Source organism: Tiliqua scincoides, chromosome 2 (genome assembly GCF_035046505.1).
Source record: "Tiliqua scincoides isolate rTilSci1 chromosome 2, rTilSci1.hap2, whole genome shotgun sequence".
NCBI lineage: Eukaryota > Metazoa > Chordata > Lepidosauria > Squamata > Scincidae > Tiliqua > Tiliqua scincoides.
This window is the reverse complement of record NC_089822.1, coordinates 114730490-114752652: the sequence shown is the minus strand read 5'-3', so window position 1 is coordinate 114752652 and position 22163 is coordinate 114730490. Positions and strand designations below refer to the sequence as shown.

The following is a 22163-nucleotide window of genomic DNA, read 5'->3' as shown; positions in this document are numbered from 1 at the left end:
TATTTTTAATATAGTAGACTTGATGCTAGCATGGTAAGGGACTGCATTTGGGGAAATGTTACAGACCTGTCCTTTTAACGGGCTATTATGTATATTCTTTTAACAATGGGACTTACTCCTGGGTAGGACTGCAGCCGAGGGTTGTTGGAGCAGTGCTGCACAGTGGGCCGAGTGACCCCTGGTTGGGACAGGAGTGGGAAAGCCAAGCCGAGCCCCCACTCTTGTGCCCAGTGGTCACCTCCGATGGCGATGGTGGCCCAACAGTGGTGTCTGCCTGTGGAAGATGCTGGGGGCTGAAGAGCAGTGGCCCGCACCTCCTCGGACAGCCCCTGATGCAGAGAGCGCTGCCCCCAACTGAGGCTCTGGCAAGAAGGCAGTTCGTTGCTTTCAGGGCCCCAGACTCTCTTCGGGCTCTGCTGGCAGTCTCTGGAAGATGCATGGAGGGCCGACAGGACAGGACAGGAGGCGTTGGCAGACGTCCGTGCCTGTCCGTGTCATGCCAGGAGTGTGCGGTTCACGCGCTGCCCACTACTGGGTCGCCCCCTCCCGCATGGCCCCCGTTGAGGCGCCTCGTCCGTTCATTCTGATGGGGACGTTCTCTTCTCTGCGCGTCGTCGTCTCGCCCTGACTGCGGCCTCAGAGCCCCCGCCGCCCGCCTGGCCTCGCACCCATTTTCAAGGGCGAGGGCATTTCCAAACGAACCTCAGAGGCTGAACGCCTTCTCACTGGTCTACACACACGTCAGTTAATTTATAGGCCGGCCCTCTCCCGTTGACCGTTAGATGGGGTGGCACGAGGAAGCCCACAAGAGGCGTGGCTTCAAAGGAGAGAGCAGGGCAAGAGTCTTCCGTTAGCTTGAGGGCTGTTCCACCAATAGTACTCTGGGCGTGGCGTCCAGCGGATCCAGCCAATCAGAAGATGGGGGCGTGGCTTGAGTGACTGACGGAGAAGGCGTATCCCGTGAGCTGCGCTGCCTATTAAATCAGAGGATTTTTTTTCCTCTGGGAGAACCGACCAATTAGAACTCGAGTACGCGGATCTGGGTAAGGCAAGAGACCAATCAAATGTTCGCTTCTCAACCCATCAGCCATAACGGACAGGGCCGTGTCTCGTTTAGGCGCGCGAGGAATTTCAAACGTCCGGGGAGGGGTAAGGAGTGGGACTTATAAAATGGGGGGGAGGGGGAGGCAGGAGAAGGATGAATCAGATGTTGGCGGCGGCGGCGCTGCCTGCTGCGGCTCGTGCGTGACGTCGGCGTCGGAGAAGGGAGATGTGGACCCCGCCCGAGCGGGAAACTGCCTGGCTGTGTGATGAAAAACTACGAGATCACCCCCAGCTAAGTTTCTGCGAAGTTCTTTCCCCGCTCGGCAGACTGCGCCGATTGGAGTAGGCTGACCACGCCCCTTCTTCGCGAGGTGAGGCTGAGGTTTTGACGCGGGCGGGGACGCGGTGGTGGGAGCAGCCTGGGGTGGGGGTCAGGCCCGGCCCATCGCATTCAGCCCTTGGAGCGGGGCCGCGCTGAGTCCCCGAGCAGCAGTGAGCCGCGCCGCTCTGGGCTGGGCTGGTGCCGCCCTTCTTGGATCCCCCCATGGAGCACCTGCGCTGCTGCGGCCTCAGCTGCGGCCACTCGCCCTGGAGCTCTGGCTCGGGCAGGGGCGGTGGGGGAGCGGCGGCTTCTGGCTTCTCCAGCCAGTGACCGGCTTCCAGACCGCCCTTCTGACTGTTGCGCGGAGCTGATGGCGAGGAGGCAGTTAGTGTGTGCACCGCGTGGGGTTCCTCTTCCTGGGGTCGGAGTCTCGCGTATGCTGTGAAGGACGGGCGGCTGGTGCGTGCCGGCCACGGTGTTGGTGGGCCGGGGCACGCACGCTGTCTCTAGAGCAGCTGCTCTGACCCGGTGGCGTAGCTGGAGGGGGGCGGAGCAGCCAGCCTGGCGGGGAGCCCCAGGCGGTGCCATTCCGTACGGCTCCGTTTTGCTCCCCCCCGCCGGGATTGGTACCGAAGGGAGGGGCCGTTTGCCCGCCTGAGGCTTCCCTCCAGGCTAGTTGCACCGCCCCCTAGCTACGCCACCGCTCTGCCCTCACTTTTCTGGATGCTGATGTGGGCGTTTCTGCCACACTGCGCCTGCCACCGCCTTGCTGCTTGTTCGAGGCGCAGCAGCTGCTCTTCATGCTGCCTTTCAGCCTTTCTCAGTTCTGACCCAAGTGCAAGCACACACACGGCCTCTTCCCACTGGAGCTGTATGTTGGCATACCCACCTGCATAGTGGTAGAGAAAGCTAAGCGGGAACTGCTGGTTCTCAGTGTGCAGGGAATTTTCCCTTGAAAGCTCCCACCTGCAGTTGGGAGAAATTAGGGCTCAGACACAGATTCACCACTCTGGGAAGAGCTTGACCTCCACTTGCTTTCCTCAGTATTGTTCTGCAGCTGGCCATCCACAACCTTGAGGCAGAGCAGCTTCCTGTTTTATCTCCCACCAATGGCTTGGATAGGAAGTGAAGTGGTGCCAGTGTGCTCAGGTGTCAGCCCCCTAAACTGGGGGGGGGGTGCCCAAACCCCAGCTCGGGGGCCACTTGCAACCCTCAGGAACTCCCAGTCCGGCCCACGGGAAGCCCCCAGTCTCCAGTGAGCCTCTGGCCCTCTGGATAGTTGTTGCAGCCCACACTGGCCCAATGCAACTGCTCTCACAGTGAGGCTGACTGTTTGACTGATTGCATGAGCTGCAGGCCAAGGGCTCCCTCCCCTGCTTGCTCTTTCACATCTGTGATGCGGCAGCAGCAGTGAAGGAAAGGCCAGCCTTATTTTGTGCAGACCTTCATTCATTCATATAAATACATCTCTAATGTATTCATTTATGTAAATTTATTCAATTTTTGAAATGTAAATTAATTCTCCCCCCCCCCCCACACACACACAGTGTTAGAGAGATGAAGTGGCCCTCCTACCAAAAAGTTTGAACACCCCTGCTCTAAATGAAAACTGAAGTCTCTTAATCTCTCTGAAGGAAGCAGTCTGTATCCTTGCTCTCTGAGGATGGCCATTTTAACCACTGAGGGATGGTAGCTATAGTATAATAACTTCTAAGAAACAGCAAGACTTTTTGCTTCAGCAGGTTAAGCTGGCTGCCACTTTGAAATGGTCATCCTTTGGGTTAAGCAACCGTTCATCTTTTCAGTCTCATTTTGTTAGTGTCTAATTACCCTAGGTTTTGCTTCCTACAATTGGCAACTACAGTTTCAGTTCACTGCAGAGGCTGGAACAGATGCTAAAAGTCTAGTTTCTGGAGAGAACTTTTGTTGTTGTCCCACCTCAGGTTGGTGGTTCTCTCAAATTCACAGTTCTCCCAGAAATGTAGACTTTATCTCAGGTTCAGAATTCTAAGACCTGAATGCAAGTTAAAGAGATGTCTGGCTAGTATAGGATGGGTTAAGCCAGAGATTGTTCAGGCTTCTTTTTGGGTTGTGAAGGCAGAGCTGAATCTTCACCTTCTTTGGGGACTTTGCTGTACATTAATTTAACTCCTCATTTAGTGATCTGTTACTTTGCCTTAATTGTGTCCAAACCTTTAGAACAATATGGGTTGAGTGTAGCTGTGACATACTCATGATCTTCTCTCCCCCTCCCGTACTCAAGATGTCTGAGTTGCTATTCTTTCCATAATGTCCTTGACCCTTTCTGGATATGGGAAAGGGGAGCCCCTGGTTTGAATTTGACTCAGGGTTTGGAACCTCTTTTGAATGCCTGTTTACAGTAAGCAAAATTACACTCGAGAAAGGGAAGTGAGATCCTTCTGGAGTGTCTTAGGTTTTCTTGTATACATTTCTTGCTTGCCATTCCATTTTTATCAAATAGGAGGTGCATGATGAAAATTTATGGTCCTAAATGGATCATCTATGTATCTCTAAATACCAGATGCTGGGGGCCATGTAGGAGGTGGCTAGACCCTTCATGCCTTGCTTGTGAGCTGGTATCTCCTTGACTGCTATTGGAAACAGGAAGTTATGTTGTGTGGACCTTGGTCTGCTGCAACAAGGCAGTTCTTAACCTGCCAGTGGATTTTTGATCAAGAGAAAAAGCTAATTTGGTCCATTGTACCCTAAACAGCTTGGCTTCCTACATGCCTCAAACCATCAACTTTTCTGTGTCTTGTGGGAGTTGTGTCAGTAGCAGCTGCTTGATATGCTTCAAATGGCATGTTCAAAGGATATGGGTGCATTCCATGGTGTCCTCAGTGACTGCTTTGTAGCTTTGAACTTCCCTACTCCCAGAGGCCTAGCAAGACAAGAGTTTCTTCTAGAAGCAATGCGTTGCAAAATATTCAGCTGTACACTTGGTAGCCAGAAATGCCCTTATATAATATATTTAAAGGCTGACTGAATTTGCCTGTCTCTGTGATGCTACTGTCCTTTCATTTTGTTCTTCCTTGGCCTTCTGTTATGCCATGCTAGGGAATAGAGTGGGCGACAAACGTGCTAGACAGATCAAGGGCTGTGATGGCTTGTCTAAATATTTACCAGTGTTTGGCACGATATGGTGTAATATGCCCTGTTAAATCTGTCTAAATATAAAGAGTGTATAAACCCCTGCTAATTGGGTAAGAGGCACTTTTTCAAGTGGGTGCTCCTTTTTTTTAGCAGGGGGAGAGTAACTGGCCCATCTCACCCCAGCACTGTCTGTTCTAGTGGCTGTCTGCTGGTGTTCTTTTGCATCTTTTTAGATTGTGAGCCCTTTTAGGTCAGGGAGCCATTTAGTTATTTGATTTTTCTCTGTAAACCGCTTTGTGAACTTTTAGTTGAAAAGCGGTGTATAAATACTGTCAATAATAATAATAATATTTATTAATGGACTTGAGGTAGTCGTGCCTGAATTCTGAGATTAAGCCAGTAAATATTTCATGCCTTGTTCTCTAGAGTCAGTATCTTGACTACTCTTTTCCCCAGAATAATTAACTGTTCACCCAGCTCTGAATCATTAGCTCCAGAAAGACTTAAAATGCATCTTATGTGAGCAACCAGGTTTTTAGCTAGTGTGTATTGGAGCTCTTTAGCTTCCATGGCTCTTGAACATATGGTCTGAATCTTATTACCTCTTCAGTTTGATGGACTCTTTCTATAGCCTTGTATATTTTAGACCAGGGGCCTCTAAACTTTTCAGCATGAGGGCTACATCGTATATCTGATATGGTGCCAAGGCTTGGAAAATTAATAAATTTAAATCATAAATTGGGTTGGGAAAGGGGAATGGATTTTGAAAAGGAAAATTAATTTTGGGGGAATGGGTTTCTGAAAGAAATATGGTACTAAGTCAATATTTTGGGAAGAAAATCTTAAAGGGGAAATTATTTGGATGGATTGGGGAAAATTAATGTGTTGCAAGGTTAAAGGTTTTGAACAGTTGAGTAATAAGTAAAGTTGGGAGAAATCAGAAAAATTAATTTTTAATGAGAAAATGTGCTTTCATTATGTATTGGATAAATGGGACTGGTTGTCTAGCAGTCTGATTACTGAATGTATCTGAAACTCCTCTCAGGTTTCCAAAGGGTATGTTGGGGAGAATCAGGCAGAAGTTACGTTTGTGTTTGCCTCTGTCTCTGCAGACACAGCTGAGCTCTTTGCTTTCTGGGGTGACCTTCTGGTTGCCACTAGTGATTGGAAGAGCCCATTTTTGGGACACACAAAGGCTCTCTGCACAAGGCTCTTCATTCCTGGCCCATCAGCAGGTTGCTGTGGGCCAGAACAGTCAAGCTTCCACACCACATGCCGCAGGTCATATCAAATCCTCCCGTGGGCCAGATGTGGCCCCCTGGTTGGGGTATGGAGACCCATGTTCTAGATAAACCCACAAAAAGTCTTCCCAATGTGTCCTTTTTTGTGTCTGAGGGCATCTTGATGTATAGATCTGACTTGCCTGAAGTGGATTGTTTATCCTGGCTGAGTGGCTTGCCTTGGGATCAGTGGGACTCAAATACCAGTAGAATTGGGAAATGGTGGTAGTAGGGGGAAGATTGGGTTTAAAAGAAATCCTGTTGGGGAATTCAAGAGTTTGGTTTGGTGTCTCTAAATTTAGAGCTGTTCTCTGTACCAGGTGGTACTCATTCTTTCTTCTTCCTTGCTTCCTAGGTTCCTTAACAGTTGCTTGTCCTGTCCTTGACTAGGGTCACTATGCCAACAGCCTCCATGGCACAGGATCCAGTAAAACTGCAAGCAGAGGTGGAGCGGCTGATAGCTGAGCTGCGGGAGGCAACACGAGAAAAAGTTCAGGCAGCACAGTATGGTTTGGCTGTACTAGAGGAGAATGGTGAACTCAAGCAACGCTGTGGTGAACTGGAAGGCCAGGTTGAAGTACTCCGTGTGGAGTTGGTTCACATGAAAGAGGTGAGTGGAAAAATTTCCCTGCTCTAGACAAAATATGCTGTTATCCATAATCTGCATCTCCTGTCTCGCCCAGGCTTTGGCAGAGTCCCACAGCAGTCACAAACGGGCAGCAGCTGACGGGGAGAGTCGAGAAGAGCATCTACTTGGAGAAGCGGCTTCCAAAGAGGCCTGTCTGACTCAAACCATTGAGGAGCTCCAGGGTGATGTGAAGCACCTGAGATCTCAACTTGACAACACTGTGGGGGAAAATGAACGCCTCGGTATGGCTCTGCAGGATTTGAGGAAGGTATATATTTGAGAAATTTATATCCCACATTTGCCATGCTGAAGCAAATGCCCAAGGTGGCTTACAAAGCTCCATAGTAGCTTTGTACAAATGAGTTTTTTTTACAATACTTGTTCTATGGGCAGCTTGTAGAACTATTTTCTTCCAGCTGGAATCCTTCATGGCATGATCGTCACATCTGGGTATACCTTCTGAGCTTCCAGTAGGAGCAGTTTCAGCTTAGCCAAGCTGTAAACAGCAGCAACTCCTGGCTCTTTTGTCCCAGGACAGCCTTAAATCTCCCATCCAAAATTCAGGACTGCTCCTGCTTAGCATTCTTTGGGCAGTCTTCTGCCCAACCACCATACCTCAGCACACCATGCCTGCCCTGGCCCCTTACCCTGGCCCTCATCAAAACTGGGGATTTAGGTTGATTGGTTCATCTGCCAGTATAGGCTGTTCTGTATAAATATAGAAGCGTCAAATTATTTGCCCATACCAGATAAACTGTGCCAACTGAATGGATTCATATTATGCTTGCATATTTTGCATAATTTTATTTCTGCTAATCAGAGCTAAAAATAGTTTGAAGCCTTCCTATCTTGCTGTTGAACACCCTACTGTTTCTCCCACTAGCTTGAAACTTCATTAGGGCCTGTCGTGTGTGTTCAAACTTATTTCTGTAGCTGCTATAGCTTATCTAAAGGAGGCTGTGATACATGTGATGCTGAACTCACTATGTGTGAGGCAGAGGTTATGAAAACTATTACCCATGGGTGAGTGCCTTGCCCTGTGTGCTAAGCATGATGAGTCCCAGCCTTTTGTCCAAACTGGGAAGGCAGGTAGATGATTGTCTGCTTTCATGCTGTACTTTAGATGCCCTCTGAGCACAACTGTGCAAACTTGGGAGCAGGGCTGGGAGTTGTCTCGTGATGTGCTTCCAAGGTGTCCGGAGCGTTTTCAAAGTGTGGTGCAACTGCAAGGGTGATCCCTGGTTCCAAATGGACTGAGGACTCTTGATTATTGCCCAGAGTGCTGAAAAAATGTAGCATTGATTGAAGCTTTGATGAAAACAGCTACTGTATTTTAGCAAGTACTTCCTTGTTGAACCCTGTGATTAAGGGCATGTGGTGTCTGGTTTGGGACCCATTTTTCCAGGAGTGCCAGACTTTGGAGTCTGAAAAGACACGGCTGCGTGAGGAGATGAAACAGGTCAAGACCCGAGAACTGCGCCAGTTGCAGGACTGTGCTGAACTTGAGGAGGAGAATATCTCCCTGCAAAAGCAGGTTTCTGTGCTCAGGGGCAGCCAGGTAAACTATGGGTTTATATGTGTGCATATATATGTATGCTCTATCTATGTTTGGGTTCATAGGCACTTCAGTCTTCATGAGAAACTAGTCACTGGATGCATATTTGGAGTACCACTTTGGTTTGTACTTATTTTCTAGGTTCTACAAAACACAACTACTTCATGAATGCAATTACATTTGTGCTCTTGTTCTGTGGCTCTTAACTGACCTGTAAAGGGTCACTGATTTGTAGATACAGGCGAGCCCCGATATCTATCCTGAAAAACCCTGTGGTTAAGTGAAAAACCATGGATACAGGGATCGCCCCTCACCCTCCAGAGCCTTCTGAACCCAGCAGAGGCCATGCACATCACCCACTGCCTCTGCCAGGCTCAGACTGACTATGAGAGCAAAAAAAGCGACTTCTAGTTTTTTGAAAAACTGGAAGTGACATTTTTAGCACCCTGCCAAGACTTTGGACTGACAGTCAGCCTGAAGAAAACACAGGTCATGGTTCAGGATGTGGACTCACCTCCCTGCATTACAATCTCTGCGCATGAACTGGAGGTTGTCCATAACTTTGTGTACCTTGGCTCAACGATCTCCAACACACTTTCTCTCGATACCGAGCTAAACAAACGCATTGGTAAAGCGGCTACCATGTTTTCCAGACTCACAAAGAGTCTGGTCCAACAAGAAGCTGACGGATACCAAGATCCAGGTCTACAGAGCTTGCATCTTGAGTACACTTCTGTACTGCAGCGAGTCATGGACTCTTCGCTCACAACAGGAGAGGAAACTGAACGCTTTCCACATGCGCTGCCTCCGACGCATCCTCGGCATCACCTGGCAGGACAAAGTTCCAAACAACATAGTCCTGGAATAAGCTGCAATCCCTAGCATGTTTGCACTGCTGAAACAAAGACGCCTGTGTTGGCTCGGTCATGTCGTGAGAATGGGCGATGGCCAGATCTCAAAGGATCTCCTCTATGGAGAACTTGTGCAGGTAAAGCGCCCTACAGCTAGACCACAGCTGTGATACAAGGACATCTGCAAGAGGGATCTGAAGGCCTTAGGAATGGACCTTAACAGATGGGAAACCTTGGCCTCTGAGCGTCCAGCTTGGAGGCAGGCTGTGCAGCATGGCCTCTCCCAGTTTGAAGAGACACTTGCCCAACAGACTGAGGCAAAGAAGGAAGGCCTGTAACCAGGGAGTCACACCAGGGACAGACTACATTTGCTCCCAGTGTGGAAGGGATGGTCACTCCTGAATTGGCCTTTTCAGCCACTGTTCCAGAACCACTGTTTTCAGAGTGCAATACCATAGTCTTCCAAGACTGAAGGATGCCAGTTGATTAAGGCACTAGGAGGCCCGGGGAAGCCCTTGGTGGTTCTTTGAAAAACCAGAGGTTGCTTTTTTGCTCTAAGAGTTGGTCTGAGGCCACAGGTGGACACACATGGCCTCTGCTGGGCTCAGAAGACCCACTGGAGGCGACGGGAGTGTGTGTGGGGAGGCCCTGTAGACGCAAACCATGAATACGGGATCTGTAGCTATAGGGGCCCCCGTATTTGTGCGAATGTCCAAGAACTTCCTCACTGAAACTTGTATAAAATGTTTGAGCCCTGCAAGGAATAGTGTGTGCAGGAATAAAGAACTCAAAAGTTCCTCCACATGTGTGATTGCACAAGGCTAAGCTTTTGGTCTAAATGAGTACAGTAATCCCTCATCTGTGGTCTTGGTATCCACAGATCCTGAGATTGTGGGCTACGAGACAGTCTCTGGCACTCCCAGAAGTCACTTCTGGATTGTGCTGAGGCCCATAACCCCCTTCCTTGGCCCTGCTGCACCCAGCAGAAGCATTTGGGAACATTTCTGTAATGCATTCTCAGGGAAGCTAGGGCAAAAGGAGAGGGTCGCATGCTTTGATGCAACCTGGAAGTGGCTTTAGAAAGCATCAGACTGCCTTGCAGCTGGCGCTGTTTGCAGTACTAAGGTAGGGAACATGCTTTTACTTTTAAAAATGTTGTCAAAGTATACTTGACCATCTGTGGGGGGGCACGGCCAGGAGCAGAATCCCTGCAGATGCCATGGGCCCACTTTAATTTTCTGTTCTCTGTCCCTGAACCTTGAGAGTCTGATAACTATGCCCCATCTTTCCTTAGAGCAGTGGTTTTAGCACTGGGATCCACTTTTTAGAATGAGAATCTGCCAGGACCCACCAGAAGTGACCATCAAGCAGGAAGAGTTTTAATAGTCCTAGGCTGCAGTCTTTCCCATACTTAAACAGGAGTAAGCCCCATTGACTAGCATTGTTAAAAGCATATTCAGAGTAGCCTGTTAAAAATGCAGGTCTGTAACATTTCCCCAGATGCAGTCACATACCATGGTAGCATCAAGTCTGATATACTAAAAATAAAATTTTGAAATGATTGGGGACCCACCTGAATTTGGCTTGTGACCCACCTAGTGGGTCCTGACCCGCAGTTTGCAAAACACTGCCTTAGAGCACTGAAGTCTGGCGTTGGTCTAGGGCAGGGGTGTCCAAACATTTTGGCAGGAGCGCCACATCTCTCTGACACTGTGTCTGGGGCCGGGAATAAAAGAATTAATTTACATTTCAAATTTGAATACATTTACATAAATGAATATATTGGGGATGGCACTTATATGAATGAGTGAATGAATGTTTTGCAATAGCTCAAGGCTTATAAAAGGCCTTATACAAAGCAAGACAGGCCTTTCCTTCACTGCTGCTGCAGCATTACAAACATGAAACAGCAAGCAGTGAAGGGAGCCCTTGTCTCACAGCTCACGCAAGAGGTCAAACAGTCACCCTCACACTGAGAGCAGTTGCATCGGGCCAGCACGAGCTCCAGCATGTGTCTGGAGGGCCCAAGGCTCATTGGAGACTGGGGGCTCTCTACGGGCCTGATTGGGAGTCCTTGAGGGCTGCAAGTGGCCCCTGGGCTGGGGTTTGGGCACCCCTGGTCTTGGGGGAAGCTGCATATCTAGTTCCAAACCTGAGCAGCACAGCATAAGAAGATGTGTGTTTTTACCTACCACCTCACCACATGATAGTGCAGTTATGCTAGGGAACTGGGGTCAGTGAATGCATGCACACTTCAATCCTATCTTTTTCCCCACATTTTAGGGTACTGTGTGTTTAAGGCTCTGGCACCATTGCAACTGAGTTGGAATAGGCTAGGAGGAAACCCTTACTTTGTTTGGAATGTCCAGTTTCAGTGTCGTACTGATATGTACAGGGCCCTGAATTTTACAATTTGCATATGTTGTCTTTTTGTGACTTTGTACTTCAAATCAATGTGCAAGCTAAAAAAACTTAAAATCAACAATATTATTATTATTAACTTTATTTTCTCCCTGGAGGGACTCAAGGCGGCTATCTATATTCTTGTATTAAACCCACTTAACTCATGCTTTGATTTTTTTTAAAAGCTTAGTGAAATGGAACTGTCTTGTCTTCTGTGAAGTATGAGCCTGACAGATCTGCCTGAGAAGGCAGTTTCAGAATGTTCATGCCTTCACAGAAAAGGCTTTGCTTCAGTCTTCTACTGGTGAGCTAGGTCTCTTTGACCAATGTTAACCAGCAGCAACCCTATCATTCTATACTGCTTTTCCTTCTGCACCTAAATGAGACCTAGTACCATGCTGAAGAACAGTCTAAATCAGGGGTGTCCAAACATTTTGGCAGTGGGGCCACATCTCTCTGATGCTGTGTCAGGGACCAGGAAAAATAATTTATATTTCAAATTTGAATAAATTTACATAAATGAATTTTTTAGAGATGGAACTTATATGAATGAATGAAGGTCTTGCAGTAGCTCAAGGCTTATGAAAGGTCATGCACAAAGCGAAACCAGCCTTTCCTTCGCTGCCACTGCTGCATCACAGATGTGAAGCAGCAAGTAGTGGAAGGAGCTCTTGTCCCACGGCTCAGGTGAGAGGTCGAACAGTCATCCTCACGCTGAGAGCAGTTGCATCAGACCAGCATGGGCTCCAGCAAGTCTTTGGAGGACCAGAGGCTCATTGGAGACTCCCTGTGGGCCAGACTGGGAGCCCCTGTGGGCCACAAATGGCCTCTGGGCTGGGGTTTGGGCACCCCTGGTCTAAATGATGTTGAAGTTAGAATAGCTACTGGGCTCCCAGCTTCAGGTGCAGTATTGGGGGAAGCAGTGCTTGTGAGGAAAAATCTTTGTGCCAGCTCCAAGCTCCTGTCTCATTTCCAGGTGGAGTTTGAGAGTGTCAAGCGTGCATTGAGCTGCCGTGAGGAGGAGCTGGTGCTGGCTGGGACTCAGCTACTGGAATTGGGTCGTCTCCGGGACCTAGCAGAGCACCAGCTTCAGGAGACACTAGAAGCTCTGCAGGCGGAGCGTGAGCAAAAGCAGGAGCTGCGACGGGAGCTGGCCATCTACACAGCAGGACGCCACGACTCACTCAGCAGCTTGCAGGCCAACCTGGAGGAGCTCAACAATAGCCATGCAGAGTGTGAGGAACAAGACAGTGGCTTTGCCAATGGCAGCAGTGTTGGGGGCATAGCTTCCACCCCCCACGGTGTCCAACCTGCACCTGGTCTTGTTGCTGACCTTTTTAGTGAGCTCAGTTTGGCAGAGATCCACAAACTGCAGCAGCAGTTGCTACAGGTGAGTTGACTGGAGGAGGGTGGCCTTCTGTATGGGAAGAATGTTCTGGGTAGCAAGGAGAGGTTGGGTTTCAGAAGGGCATGTTCCTTTTGTAGGACTACATCATTCACTGAAAGAGCAAGCTCTTTTGGACCAACCAAATGATGGGGCAATTAAAAACAGTACTTGCGTTGGCTAGGGTAGGGGTTTGCAGTTAGCTGTAGTATAGGGCTGATCATATGAAAATCTAAAAAGCTTCCTACCCTAAAGGGGTGGCCAGTCTAGTTAAGACAAGTGGGTCCAACATGATATTGGATCTGTCACTTGACTGTTCCCCTCCATGGGAGGGATTCAAACATTCTCTTGTATAAAAACAAAACTCCAACTCAAAATTAGGGAGGAGATTCTAGCTTGGACAACTCCATCATATCATTGTTTAGAATGTGCAGGGATGTTTGTCGTACCAGGGGTCTCTAGGTTCTTTTCCCTCGGTCCACTCAAGTAATCCATATCTGTCTTTTGGAGTCCTCTGGCATGCACACATGGAATTTGGGAGTGGGTCATAATTGGTTTCTTTGCAGTAGGCTTCAGAGGCAGAAGCAGCTTGGTGTGATGACATCTCGTCTACCCCTTTGGGGCTGGGGAGGAGGAGAGTCCTTCATGTCTTCCTTTGAAGTAGGAACAAGCAGTTGAACAAACCAAATATCTTTCCTCTTTAAGTTTTCTACTTTCAGACTTGGAGGTGCACAGCAGGAAGCTCCCCTCCTCTCGGAAGTTATGTTCTATACACAGCAAACTGGGGGAGGAAATCTTGATGTTAGGTAGGAATGGCTGCCACATGAAACCACATTGTAATTCTCTCATTTGTATATGGAGAGGCTGCAGTCTAGTGTTGGACAAACATCACTTGGAACTGCTGGCTGTGTAGTGTACCTCAAAGACAACACATGTGCAAATAACAGCATATTGCCATGACAGCGGTCCCGCAGCTTCTCAAGATGAAGGTTTTAGAACAACCACGCTTTATACCATAATGAAATTGTTTGCCTTTAAAGTGTTGCAAGACACATTGCCTTTGATTAGAGAGACTGAATGGGAAGCAATCTTAAACAGCGACTGAAAGAAGAGAATTGTGACATGGTAGTGATCCCCAATGAAGCCAAAGTGAAAGCTATTTTGGTTGAGTTGCTGGGATGCCAGAGCTGTTGCTCTCTAGTCTGACAGCACAGTTTGGTGTGTGTGCTTGTGCTCCTGTCAAGCAGGGAGTGTCTGCTGTATGCAGTGCTAATAGCAGGAAATCACTGAAGTTATTTTGAGCAGCTGCACATCCTGCTGGACTGGCGTCATGCTCTAGCCTGACCCCACTCTCTCCCCTCACCCACAGGCTCCTTATCTGCTGAGCAGAAGAGCGCTGCCTCCTGTTGAGCCAGTTTTCTTAGAGAGACAGGTTCGGGGTCTCTGCTGCTCTTGTAAACCACTGGAAAAACAGGGTAGTCTCATTCCCAAGTTATCTCCAGGGGTAGGCAAACATTTTGGCAGGAGGGCCACATCATCTCTCTGACACTGTGTTGGGGTTGGGGAAAAAAGAATTAATTTACATTTCAAATTTGATTAAATTTACCTAAATGAATATATTAGAGACAACTTATATGAAAATTTTGCTGAGCTTACTTATAATATTCATGAGAACAGTAATACAGGCATGTAGAACCACATGAGAACTATGAACTGTTTGCCACACACCTCTTGCACAGTGAAAACATACAGACCAAGCTAGAAACACATGGAGACATAAGTTGTTCAGAGGCAATGGAGTGGGGGGTTAAAATAAGCAAAAAAATGGAAACTATAAAAGGCCTTGCTCAAACTTGGCCCCCAGCTTGTGTCTGACAGTCACTAGCAGCAGCTGCAGGCCAGCACTGGCCCCAAAAGTCTCCAATGGGCCAGAGACTCATTGGAGACTGGGGGCTCCCTGTGAGCCAGACTGGGGATCCTTGAGGCAAATGGGGTTTGCCCACCCCTGATCTAGACAATGTCATCTCACCACCACTACCCCAGGGCCTTTAAGAATATGCTTTATGCAGAGCACTCAGTTTAGGGAGTTTGCTGTGTTATTAAGGTCCATGCTCTAATATCTGCTTTTGGGTCACCTCCAACTAGCTCTACTCTGACTATACTTGGTAGAAGTAAATCCTTTGGTTGCAAATCCCTTGGTTTCAAATCAAAGTGCTGAAACTCTGCTCCTGTACGTGTAACTCTTTAATACATGGGCAGGAGTGTGGAATCTGACAGTGGTAGGTTCTGCCAAGGGGGAGCCTGTTCCTACTTTGGATAGGGCTTGTCCTAGGCAGAGCTAGGAATGGAATTAAACCTTCTTTATTTCTGTGGTGGACCTGGGAAGGCAGGATTATGCTTATGTTTAGGAGGCTAAGCACTGGTATTGTATCCTTAGGTGGAAAATGAGAAGGCCTCGCTGGCCTCGGATCTACAGGACCTCAAGAAACAGCTGACTAATACCAAGGATGCTCTGGCCCAGCAGCAGTTACACAGCAGACGTGAGGTAGAGCGCCGTCGTGCCTTGGACACTGGATCTAGTGGCAACAGAGCTAGTCCAACACCTGGTGAGAAGGAACGCTGTCAAGAGTTGGAGAAGGCCCAGATGGCAGTACGGAGGGAGAGGGAGATGGCTGTCCAGCTAGAAACAGAGTTGCGAGTGGCCAGAAGGATGGCACGAGAGTGCCAGTCACGGCTGGCCCACGCTCAGGAGGAGCTTCTAGGTTTTTCTGAAGAAATGGCAGCTCTGTATAATCACATTTGTGCTTGCCATGGTGTAACTCCTCAGCGTGTAGTGCTGGACTATTACCGAGAGGGTCATGGAGCCCGAAGTCTGGGCAGGAGGCGGTCCTCCAGGAAGCTTCTTGTTACAGAAATGGAGACGAGCAGCAGTGGTGACCAATCCCCAGTCAGCAGTCCTGGTTCACCTTGCGGCTTGGAGCCCCTTAGTGCGGCCAACCTGATAGCTGTTTTGCGAGAGCAACTGGGACACCTGCAAGTGGCACTGTCCTTGGTCCATCAGAACAGCCCAATGGGACATGGTGCTGAACTAGAACGTGACAAGGAGGTGCTGGTGGAGGAAGTGTTGAAGTTGAAGTCCTTGCTAAGCACAAAACGTGAGCAGATTGCCACATTGCGCACAGTACTCAAGGCCAACAAGCAGGTGAGTACAGGGAAGCATGGTTGCAGTGGGCAGCAACACACTGTGTTTCCTTTAGATGGTAGTGTGATCTTATTGCCATATTTCGAGAGTGTACTGGTTCATGCACTAAACACATGTGCAAGCTTTTTTCCTCCATGCCACACTGCTTCCCAAACTTCGTAATCCATCAGTGGGATTCTTCTCGTTATAGGAATTTCTTATACTGTACTTTTGTGTTAGCTGTAATCTGTAGATTTGGAGATGTCAGTGAATAGTGACTTTAGTGATCCAAGGCTGTACTTGGCACTCCTAAGGGAATGCAAATTCTTATAGCAAAGTAACATTCTTTGTCCATGTAACGTGCATAGTGATGAGCTTATAGCTTACTCTGATTTTGCTAGTCACAGGGACAGTTAAGGAATTGCCCAGGATACTAAAGCCCAGCCTGCATAGCCACCAGAAACGCTCCTTATCCTAGGCTTTTAAGACTTCAAAAGATATTTTGCATGTATTTTTGTAGTAATATCTTGAGACAAGTTCTCGGGAACTTGAATTTTGCACCAAAATCAGGTTTTGTGTGTGGGGGTGGGGCCTGGGTCTGATATGGGGGAACCTAGGTCATTGCATAGCTCCAAAGACTGACATGCCAATTCATCTATGTACCTGGACTCTCAGAAAGTACAGCACACGCAGAAAATTATGGGGCAACTTCCAGCATCTGACCAGTGAAACGTGAAGAGCAATTGGTACCTATCTACTAGGCCAAGGGTTCTCAAACTGGGACCCAGCAGGGGTTGTGACCCAATTTTGAACTGGGCGTGAAACTGACAGAGCAGATTAAACTATGTACATCAAGGGTGTTAAACAAGCTGCTACTGGCGAGGGAGCACTGCCGCCAAACCCCATGGCATTTATAAATTGGGCGGCGGGCTCTAGAGCCTCTAAAAGGTTTGAGAAATACTGAATTAGGCTACTGGCCTGTGTTCCCCATCAGCTGCAGTTGGATTGCATTCCATTCCTCTCCTGAACTCAATTATTCAGAGCTCTTCCCTTTCTACTACCATGAACACTGTTTGGTTTTATTCATAGTACTGCTGCTTGACACATTCATCTCATTAGCTCTCCCTCTGGCCTTTCTCTTTTTTCCGTCTTAGCAGGATGATGTACTAGACTTTCTTCTATTAAGTTCTAGACCTTGGGTATAGGGATGGAAACTTGATGTTTTAAACCTGAAAAAATGGGATAAATAAGAAACTAACACCCCATGCATTTTAGGCTGCAACCCTGTTAGAAAGTTGTACAAACTCTCAGGGGTGGAAAAGGCCTTCTGCTGACATGCCACCAGTTGCTAACCTGAAAATGAAACCATTTCTTGAGGTGTTGCTTGTTAATAAGCATGTTTAAAGCTATGTCCGAAGTTGGTGGGTAGGATGTTGTATTTCCATCTGCATCCCATATTCAAAATCCCATATGCAAAACTGTCTAAGTGTAGAGAAGGAGAGAGCTGTAGCTGTTGGCAGCTTTTTTACACATTCTGTATACCCACTATGGTGGAGAGGATATTGGTATATATCTGAACCTTGGCAATCTTTCTCTGTAGACAGCAGAGGCGGCACTCTCTAACCTCAAAGGCCAGTATGAAGGTGAGAAGGTGCTGGTGTCGGAGACCATGGCCAAGCTGCGTCACGAGCTCAAAGCCTTGAAGGAGGATGCTGCTACCTTCTGTGCCCTGCGTGCTATGTTTGCCAGCAGGTTAGGAGGATGGCCTACTTGATTCCCAAGAGTTGTGGCTGCAGTACAACAAGGGGAGTAAGAATGGAGGCAGGAGGTTAGCCTGCTCCACGGACAGGAAGTGAAGGGATAGTGAATTCTTCTGGAGTTTGCATCTATCATTCCTGCTCAGTGTATTTCATGCCAGCATCATAACAAAGGCTCTTACTACAGGCAGTCTAAAATGGTTTCATTTTTTCATGGATGGTGGTGGTGTTCTAAAAAGGGGGGGCTGAAAGCAGTATTACATGTTTTTATTCCAAATTAATATTTTAATCAATTTTAAAACGTTGATAAAGTGTAATCACTGTCATATAGGTGGAATATACAGGTCATGTAACGTTATCCATGGATAAAAAAAATCAGTGGATACCAAATTAGTGGAAAAATAACTTTAGAACCACTTCTGGGTTTCTTGCTCCTCCACTGTCACCCCAGAATGCATTGGTATAGACGCTGTACCACATTCTGCCACTAGTTGGGGTGAATAATGGAATCTAATTGAAATTATAACTAACAGTGTGAAGATAGGGAAATGGATTTTGGTGCTTTGTTATAAGGTGGACCCTGGTATCAGTGTTGAGTCAAATTAGTGGATACCAAATCAGTGGATACTGAGGTCTCACCTGTATGTGTTTTATACCTATGGCTGTCAGCAGACTTAGCCACAGCAATAAAACAGGCATAACACACACACACACCAACACCCTGAAGAGTACAACTACTTGAATTAAACTTACAGGAGCTATTTATTATTTGCATGCTACTTGTACTTGGTTACAAACCCAATGCTGCAAAACAAACAAATTAAAACATTGAGAAGACAGCAGCTTGAACCCACATAATTGAACACAGCATTGAATTGTTTTGGTTTTAAGGTGCAGGAAAAAAATACGCCAACATAGCAAGGAACAATTAAACATTAGTTTGCTTGTGCGTAACACAATTGTGTAGTTCAGTTTTGCTTTCCATAGGGTTCAGTACATTTATCAGCTTGGAGGGAGGGACTTCCTTAAATGTTTTTGGCACCTGTGTTCATTGAATTGGGACAATTTTGGTGGTGCTGCATTCCTCTTGGCCTGCCTTTTCCATTGGACCAAGGCATGATTGCCTACACATGAGTAAACATGCACTGTGGCTTGGTTTCACTTTCCATAGGGCTCCATGCATTTTCCTTGACAGGCTTGATTGTGCTCAGAAGACTCTACAGCCAGTTAAAGCAACAGAGCTCAGGAAGTTAGGGGCTTAGAAACACAAGCAGAAGCACTCAGGATGATCCACAGACACTTCACAGCCATTTTAATAGGTACATATTGCTGTTATTTCATTAATTGAGCTGGATATTGCATTTTATAAGCCCAATTTTCCATTATAGCGGTGTTCCGTTTTCACCATTTTAGACTGCCCCTAGCGCTCACATAAACTTACTACATAGACTGTCTTGAATAGGTTTCCTTGAAATGGCTGTAGAATGGAAGCAAGAGGCTGGTACAGGTCTGGAAAGTAGCACAGAAGAAGGCAGCCAAGGGGGCCCGGGGGACTAACCAGGTACAACCTCATTTAAAGTTGTTGAAGTTGCAGTTTCCAAGAACCTATCATGTGAAACCACTTATAACAAAATCAATATTACTGTAGGTGGTTCAACACTCAAGTGCAGGGCTTGCTGTCATGCCGAAAAGCATTGTTGCAGCCATAATACCTTGTGGCTACCTACAAGGCATTCTGGGGCATAACAAGGCCACAGAAGTGGGTTGTGGCTTTCAGTAACCCTACGAAGTGCAGCTGTGGAAGACATGGAAGTCGAACAATGTTGAATGAAACCACCTTAAGTGAGAACTTACTGTAATTTATGTACCCTGTACTTGAAAAACTTCTGCCCCAGGGTAAGCTGTAATCTGAGGCATTAAAAGCTGTATTTTGCAACTCTATAATTATGCAAAGTTGTATAGATTTCTGTTTACATAGCTACTTCTGCTAGTTGTAGGAGATGGCCATTCATAACACTGAAGTTCTATTCATGGACAGCTTGCCTACTTTAAGACTTCACTAATTAAAAAATATATATATCCCACCTTTCCCCTGCCAAAGTTTCTAGCCAGCTTACAAAATGTTATATAACAATAAAAATGTAAGTAAGAACATACAAAAATTAAAAAGGCTGGGACAGCAATTTATTTCAAGCAATATAACTAGGAATAAAAAAGCTTCAGTAGGCTTTACCTGTGCATTTTCAGTTTGTTCTTATGGTTGCAAAGGACTAAACCTCCATCAGGAAGCAAAGTTTGATGCTTTCGGGGGAATTTGGAAGCAAGTGTATATGCACAGTACTAAAAGTGATAGTTCTGTAAGACTGTGCCCCCTTTTGACATTTGACCTTGAACCTTCCTTCTGCCTTTGTTTCCAGGTGTGATCAGTATGTGAGTCAGCTAGATGAGATGCAACGGCAGCTGGCAGCTGCAGAGGATGAGAAGAAGACTCTGAGCTCCTTGTTGCGTATGGCCATCCAGCAGAAACTGGCACTCACACAGCGGCTAGAGTCCTTGGAGAGTCCAGTGGAGGGGACACGAGGCAGTAGGAGGGCACACAGACCAGCCAAGGGCAGTGCGGTAAGACTAGTAGGGGCAACAAAGGGAATGAGAGCAGCTGAAGTTACAGGTCTGTTGCAGATACAGCACTATCCAATTATCTCAGTATGATTAGGTAGTTGGGAGATACCCCACTGACTCCTGCATACTTGTTTCACTTTTTGGTGTAGTCATTCTCCCCCCCCCCCCCATCTTTAAAGCTAAAGATAGAGAAAAGGTCTGGCACACATGGGTTTTCTGTTACATTTCAGTCTTTTGTGAAGTCCCCCCGCCATCACTTTTTGCCCACCTTTCTTATACTGTTTACACTTAAAATAAAACTGTTCTATTGTAACCGTTGGTCTGCCTGGTTATGTAGAGGGTCAGTGGATTGTCACATCTCCTTGCTCGTGATGCTACTGTGAGATAAGAAGAAACCCTGGTGTTTAGAATTCTCTTTGGAGGGGGTTTTGCCTGTGCCACTTATCTGACAGATCTTATAGTGTGGGCTGGTGGCAGCAGATATGAAAGTAGGGAGCAGGAAAGGAGACAAATGCACTAAATACTAGTTACTATTTTCCTGGGTCAGCCTGCATTCTCGTGGGACTCCCCTCTTGTCTGTGACAGGCCAGTATTACTGCCTGACTTTCATGGCTGTTATACATGATCTCAGTAATCTTGATATGGTGTACTTTGTTTAAAATACTACATAAATGGGAAATAGTACAAGTTTGTTTCAGAGTTGGCATGGGTACAACAGGGAGACAGTGCTATTCTGTGTCTTTTCTAACCTAGTCTTTCTCCTTTCAGAGATGAGACCCATTGTCGAATGCAGAAATTCTAAACAATTTTAACTTGGATGTTGGATGTCCTCCATGTGCCCATAGATCTACAATCCATGTGCACAGAAGAGTTAACCTCTGTGAGCTGCAGCTGGTCAAGAACCCTATATCTAGGGAAAAACTGCCAGTCACATCTTTCTTCCTGCCCCTCTGTGCCTTTTAAGATAACTTGAAGATCTTACTGGATTTGCCTCTGGTGCAGCTTTTTCCTCAAGGATCTGTTATGCTGTGCCTTTTGTTGCCTCTAATGTAAAAGTGACACTTATGTTGTCCTTTGTGACCAGGGCTGATTGTGGAGGCAAATGTCCTTCCCTCCACCAATCAGTCTCCTTGCCCTGCTGCACATACTGGATGTGTATCTTTTTCTCTCCCCTCCTTCCACCTACCTCCCTGTGGGGTTTTGCACATAACTAGTGTTTGCTCACTGCCACATTGAGAGCTGATGGAAAACCAGCTCCATGAAGCCATAGGGATGGTTTTGGGATGGTTAGAGCAGTGTTGTCACCTTCTCTCTTCTCCCCTTGCACTGTAATGGTACAAAACTGTGCTAGTGAGCTCCTGGCTGGCTGTCTGCCTTAAATTGGTTTTCCTGGATCTCTAGCTTCCTTAATAGTTGGAATCCATGGCATAAAATGTAATTCTTGTAAAAACATTAAAAGATGTAATAGAATAACTAACACTTAATTTGACTGTGGTAAAAAATTTCTTAAAGGCAAGAATGGATTGTGTATTCATTATGTAACTTTGTAAAAAGGAGTTTATTTGTCTCCTTTAAAATCTTTTACAGTATTTTATCTTTGACATAATCTCATTCTAATCATTCTCCTATCTGCCATATATTTGTTTAGTCAAGTAGATAACATCCTAGTTGTGGTGACTGTGTTGAGCAGCCATTTTCAACCTTTTTCAGCTCATGGCACACTGTCAAGGCACTAAAATTGTCAAGGCACACTCCCAGTTTTTTACTTACTTTAAATTACTATATTACAATTAATTTTTAATTAATACAATTAAATCATTATATGACAAAGAGCACAATCCTAACCAGGTCTACTCAGAAGTAAGTCCTATTTTGTTCAATGGGGCTTACTCTCAGGAAAGTGTGGTTAGGATTGCAACCAAAGACTGGGGGGGCATTGGGGGAGAATGTGCCTGTGGGACTTACTTCTGAGTAGACATGCCTAGGATTGGGCTTTTGGTTGCACTCTTTTTTCTCAAATACATG

At 46.8% G+C, this 22163-nt stretch overlaps 1 protein-coding gene across 5 annotated transcripts; it reads left to right on the top strand.

Moving 5' to 3' along the window:
• Positions 1-1104: 1104 nt before the first annotated feature.
• On the top strand, positions 1105-21622 carry LOC136640021 (protein bicaudal D homolog 2-like). 5 transcript variants are annotated; one of them, XM_066614818.1, is made up of 9 exons: positions 1105-1149; positions 6151-6370; positions 6444-6656; positions 7794-7946; positions 12174-12587; positions 15019-15783; positions 17363-17514; positions 19937-20138; positions 20907-21622. In XM_066614818.1, exons 2-9 carry the CDS (start codon positions 6158-6160, stop codon positions 20910-20912), a joined length of 2118 nt encoding a protein of 705 aa, XP_066470915.1. In that variant the 5' UTR covers positions 1105-1149; positions 6151-6157; the 3' UTR covers positions 20913-21622. The 5 variants fall into 5 exon arrangements, with proteins under 5 accessions (XP_066470915.1, XP_066470914.1, XP_066470911.1 ...); XM_066614817.1 differs by lacking the exon at positions 1105-1149 and adding an exon at positions 1186-1415; XM_066614814.1 differs by lacking the exon at positions 1105-1149 and adding an exon at positions 1186-1415 and having other exon boundaries at positions 6116-6370.
• The last annotated feature ends 541 nt before the right edge of the window (positions 21623-22163 follow it).

What these genes read in the sequence shown, in the direction of transcription:
- LOC136640021 (XM_066614818.1), top strand. Translation starts at nt 6,158, where the DNA reads ATGCCAACAGCCTCCATGGCACAGGATCCAGTAAAACTGCAAGCAGAG. An exon ending in CTGTGCTCAGGGGCAGCCAG is followed by an intron (nt 7,947 to 12,173) that starts GTAAACTATGGG and finishes TCTCATTTCCAG; the next exon opens with GTGGAGTTTGAGAGTGTCAA. An exon ending in CGTGCTATGTTTGCCAGCAG is followed by an intron (nt 17,515 to 19,936) that starts GTTAGGAGGATG and finishes CTTTGTTTCCAG; the next exon opens with GTGTGATCAGTATGTGAGTC.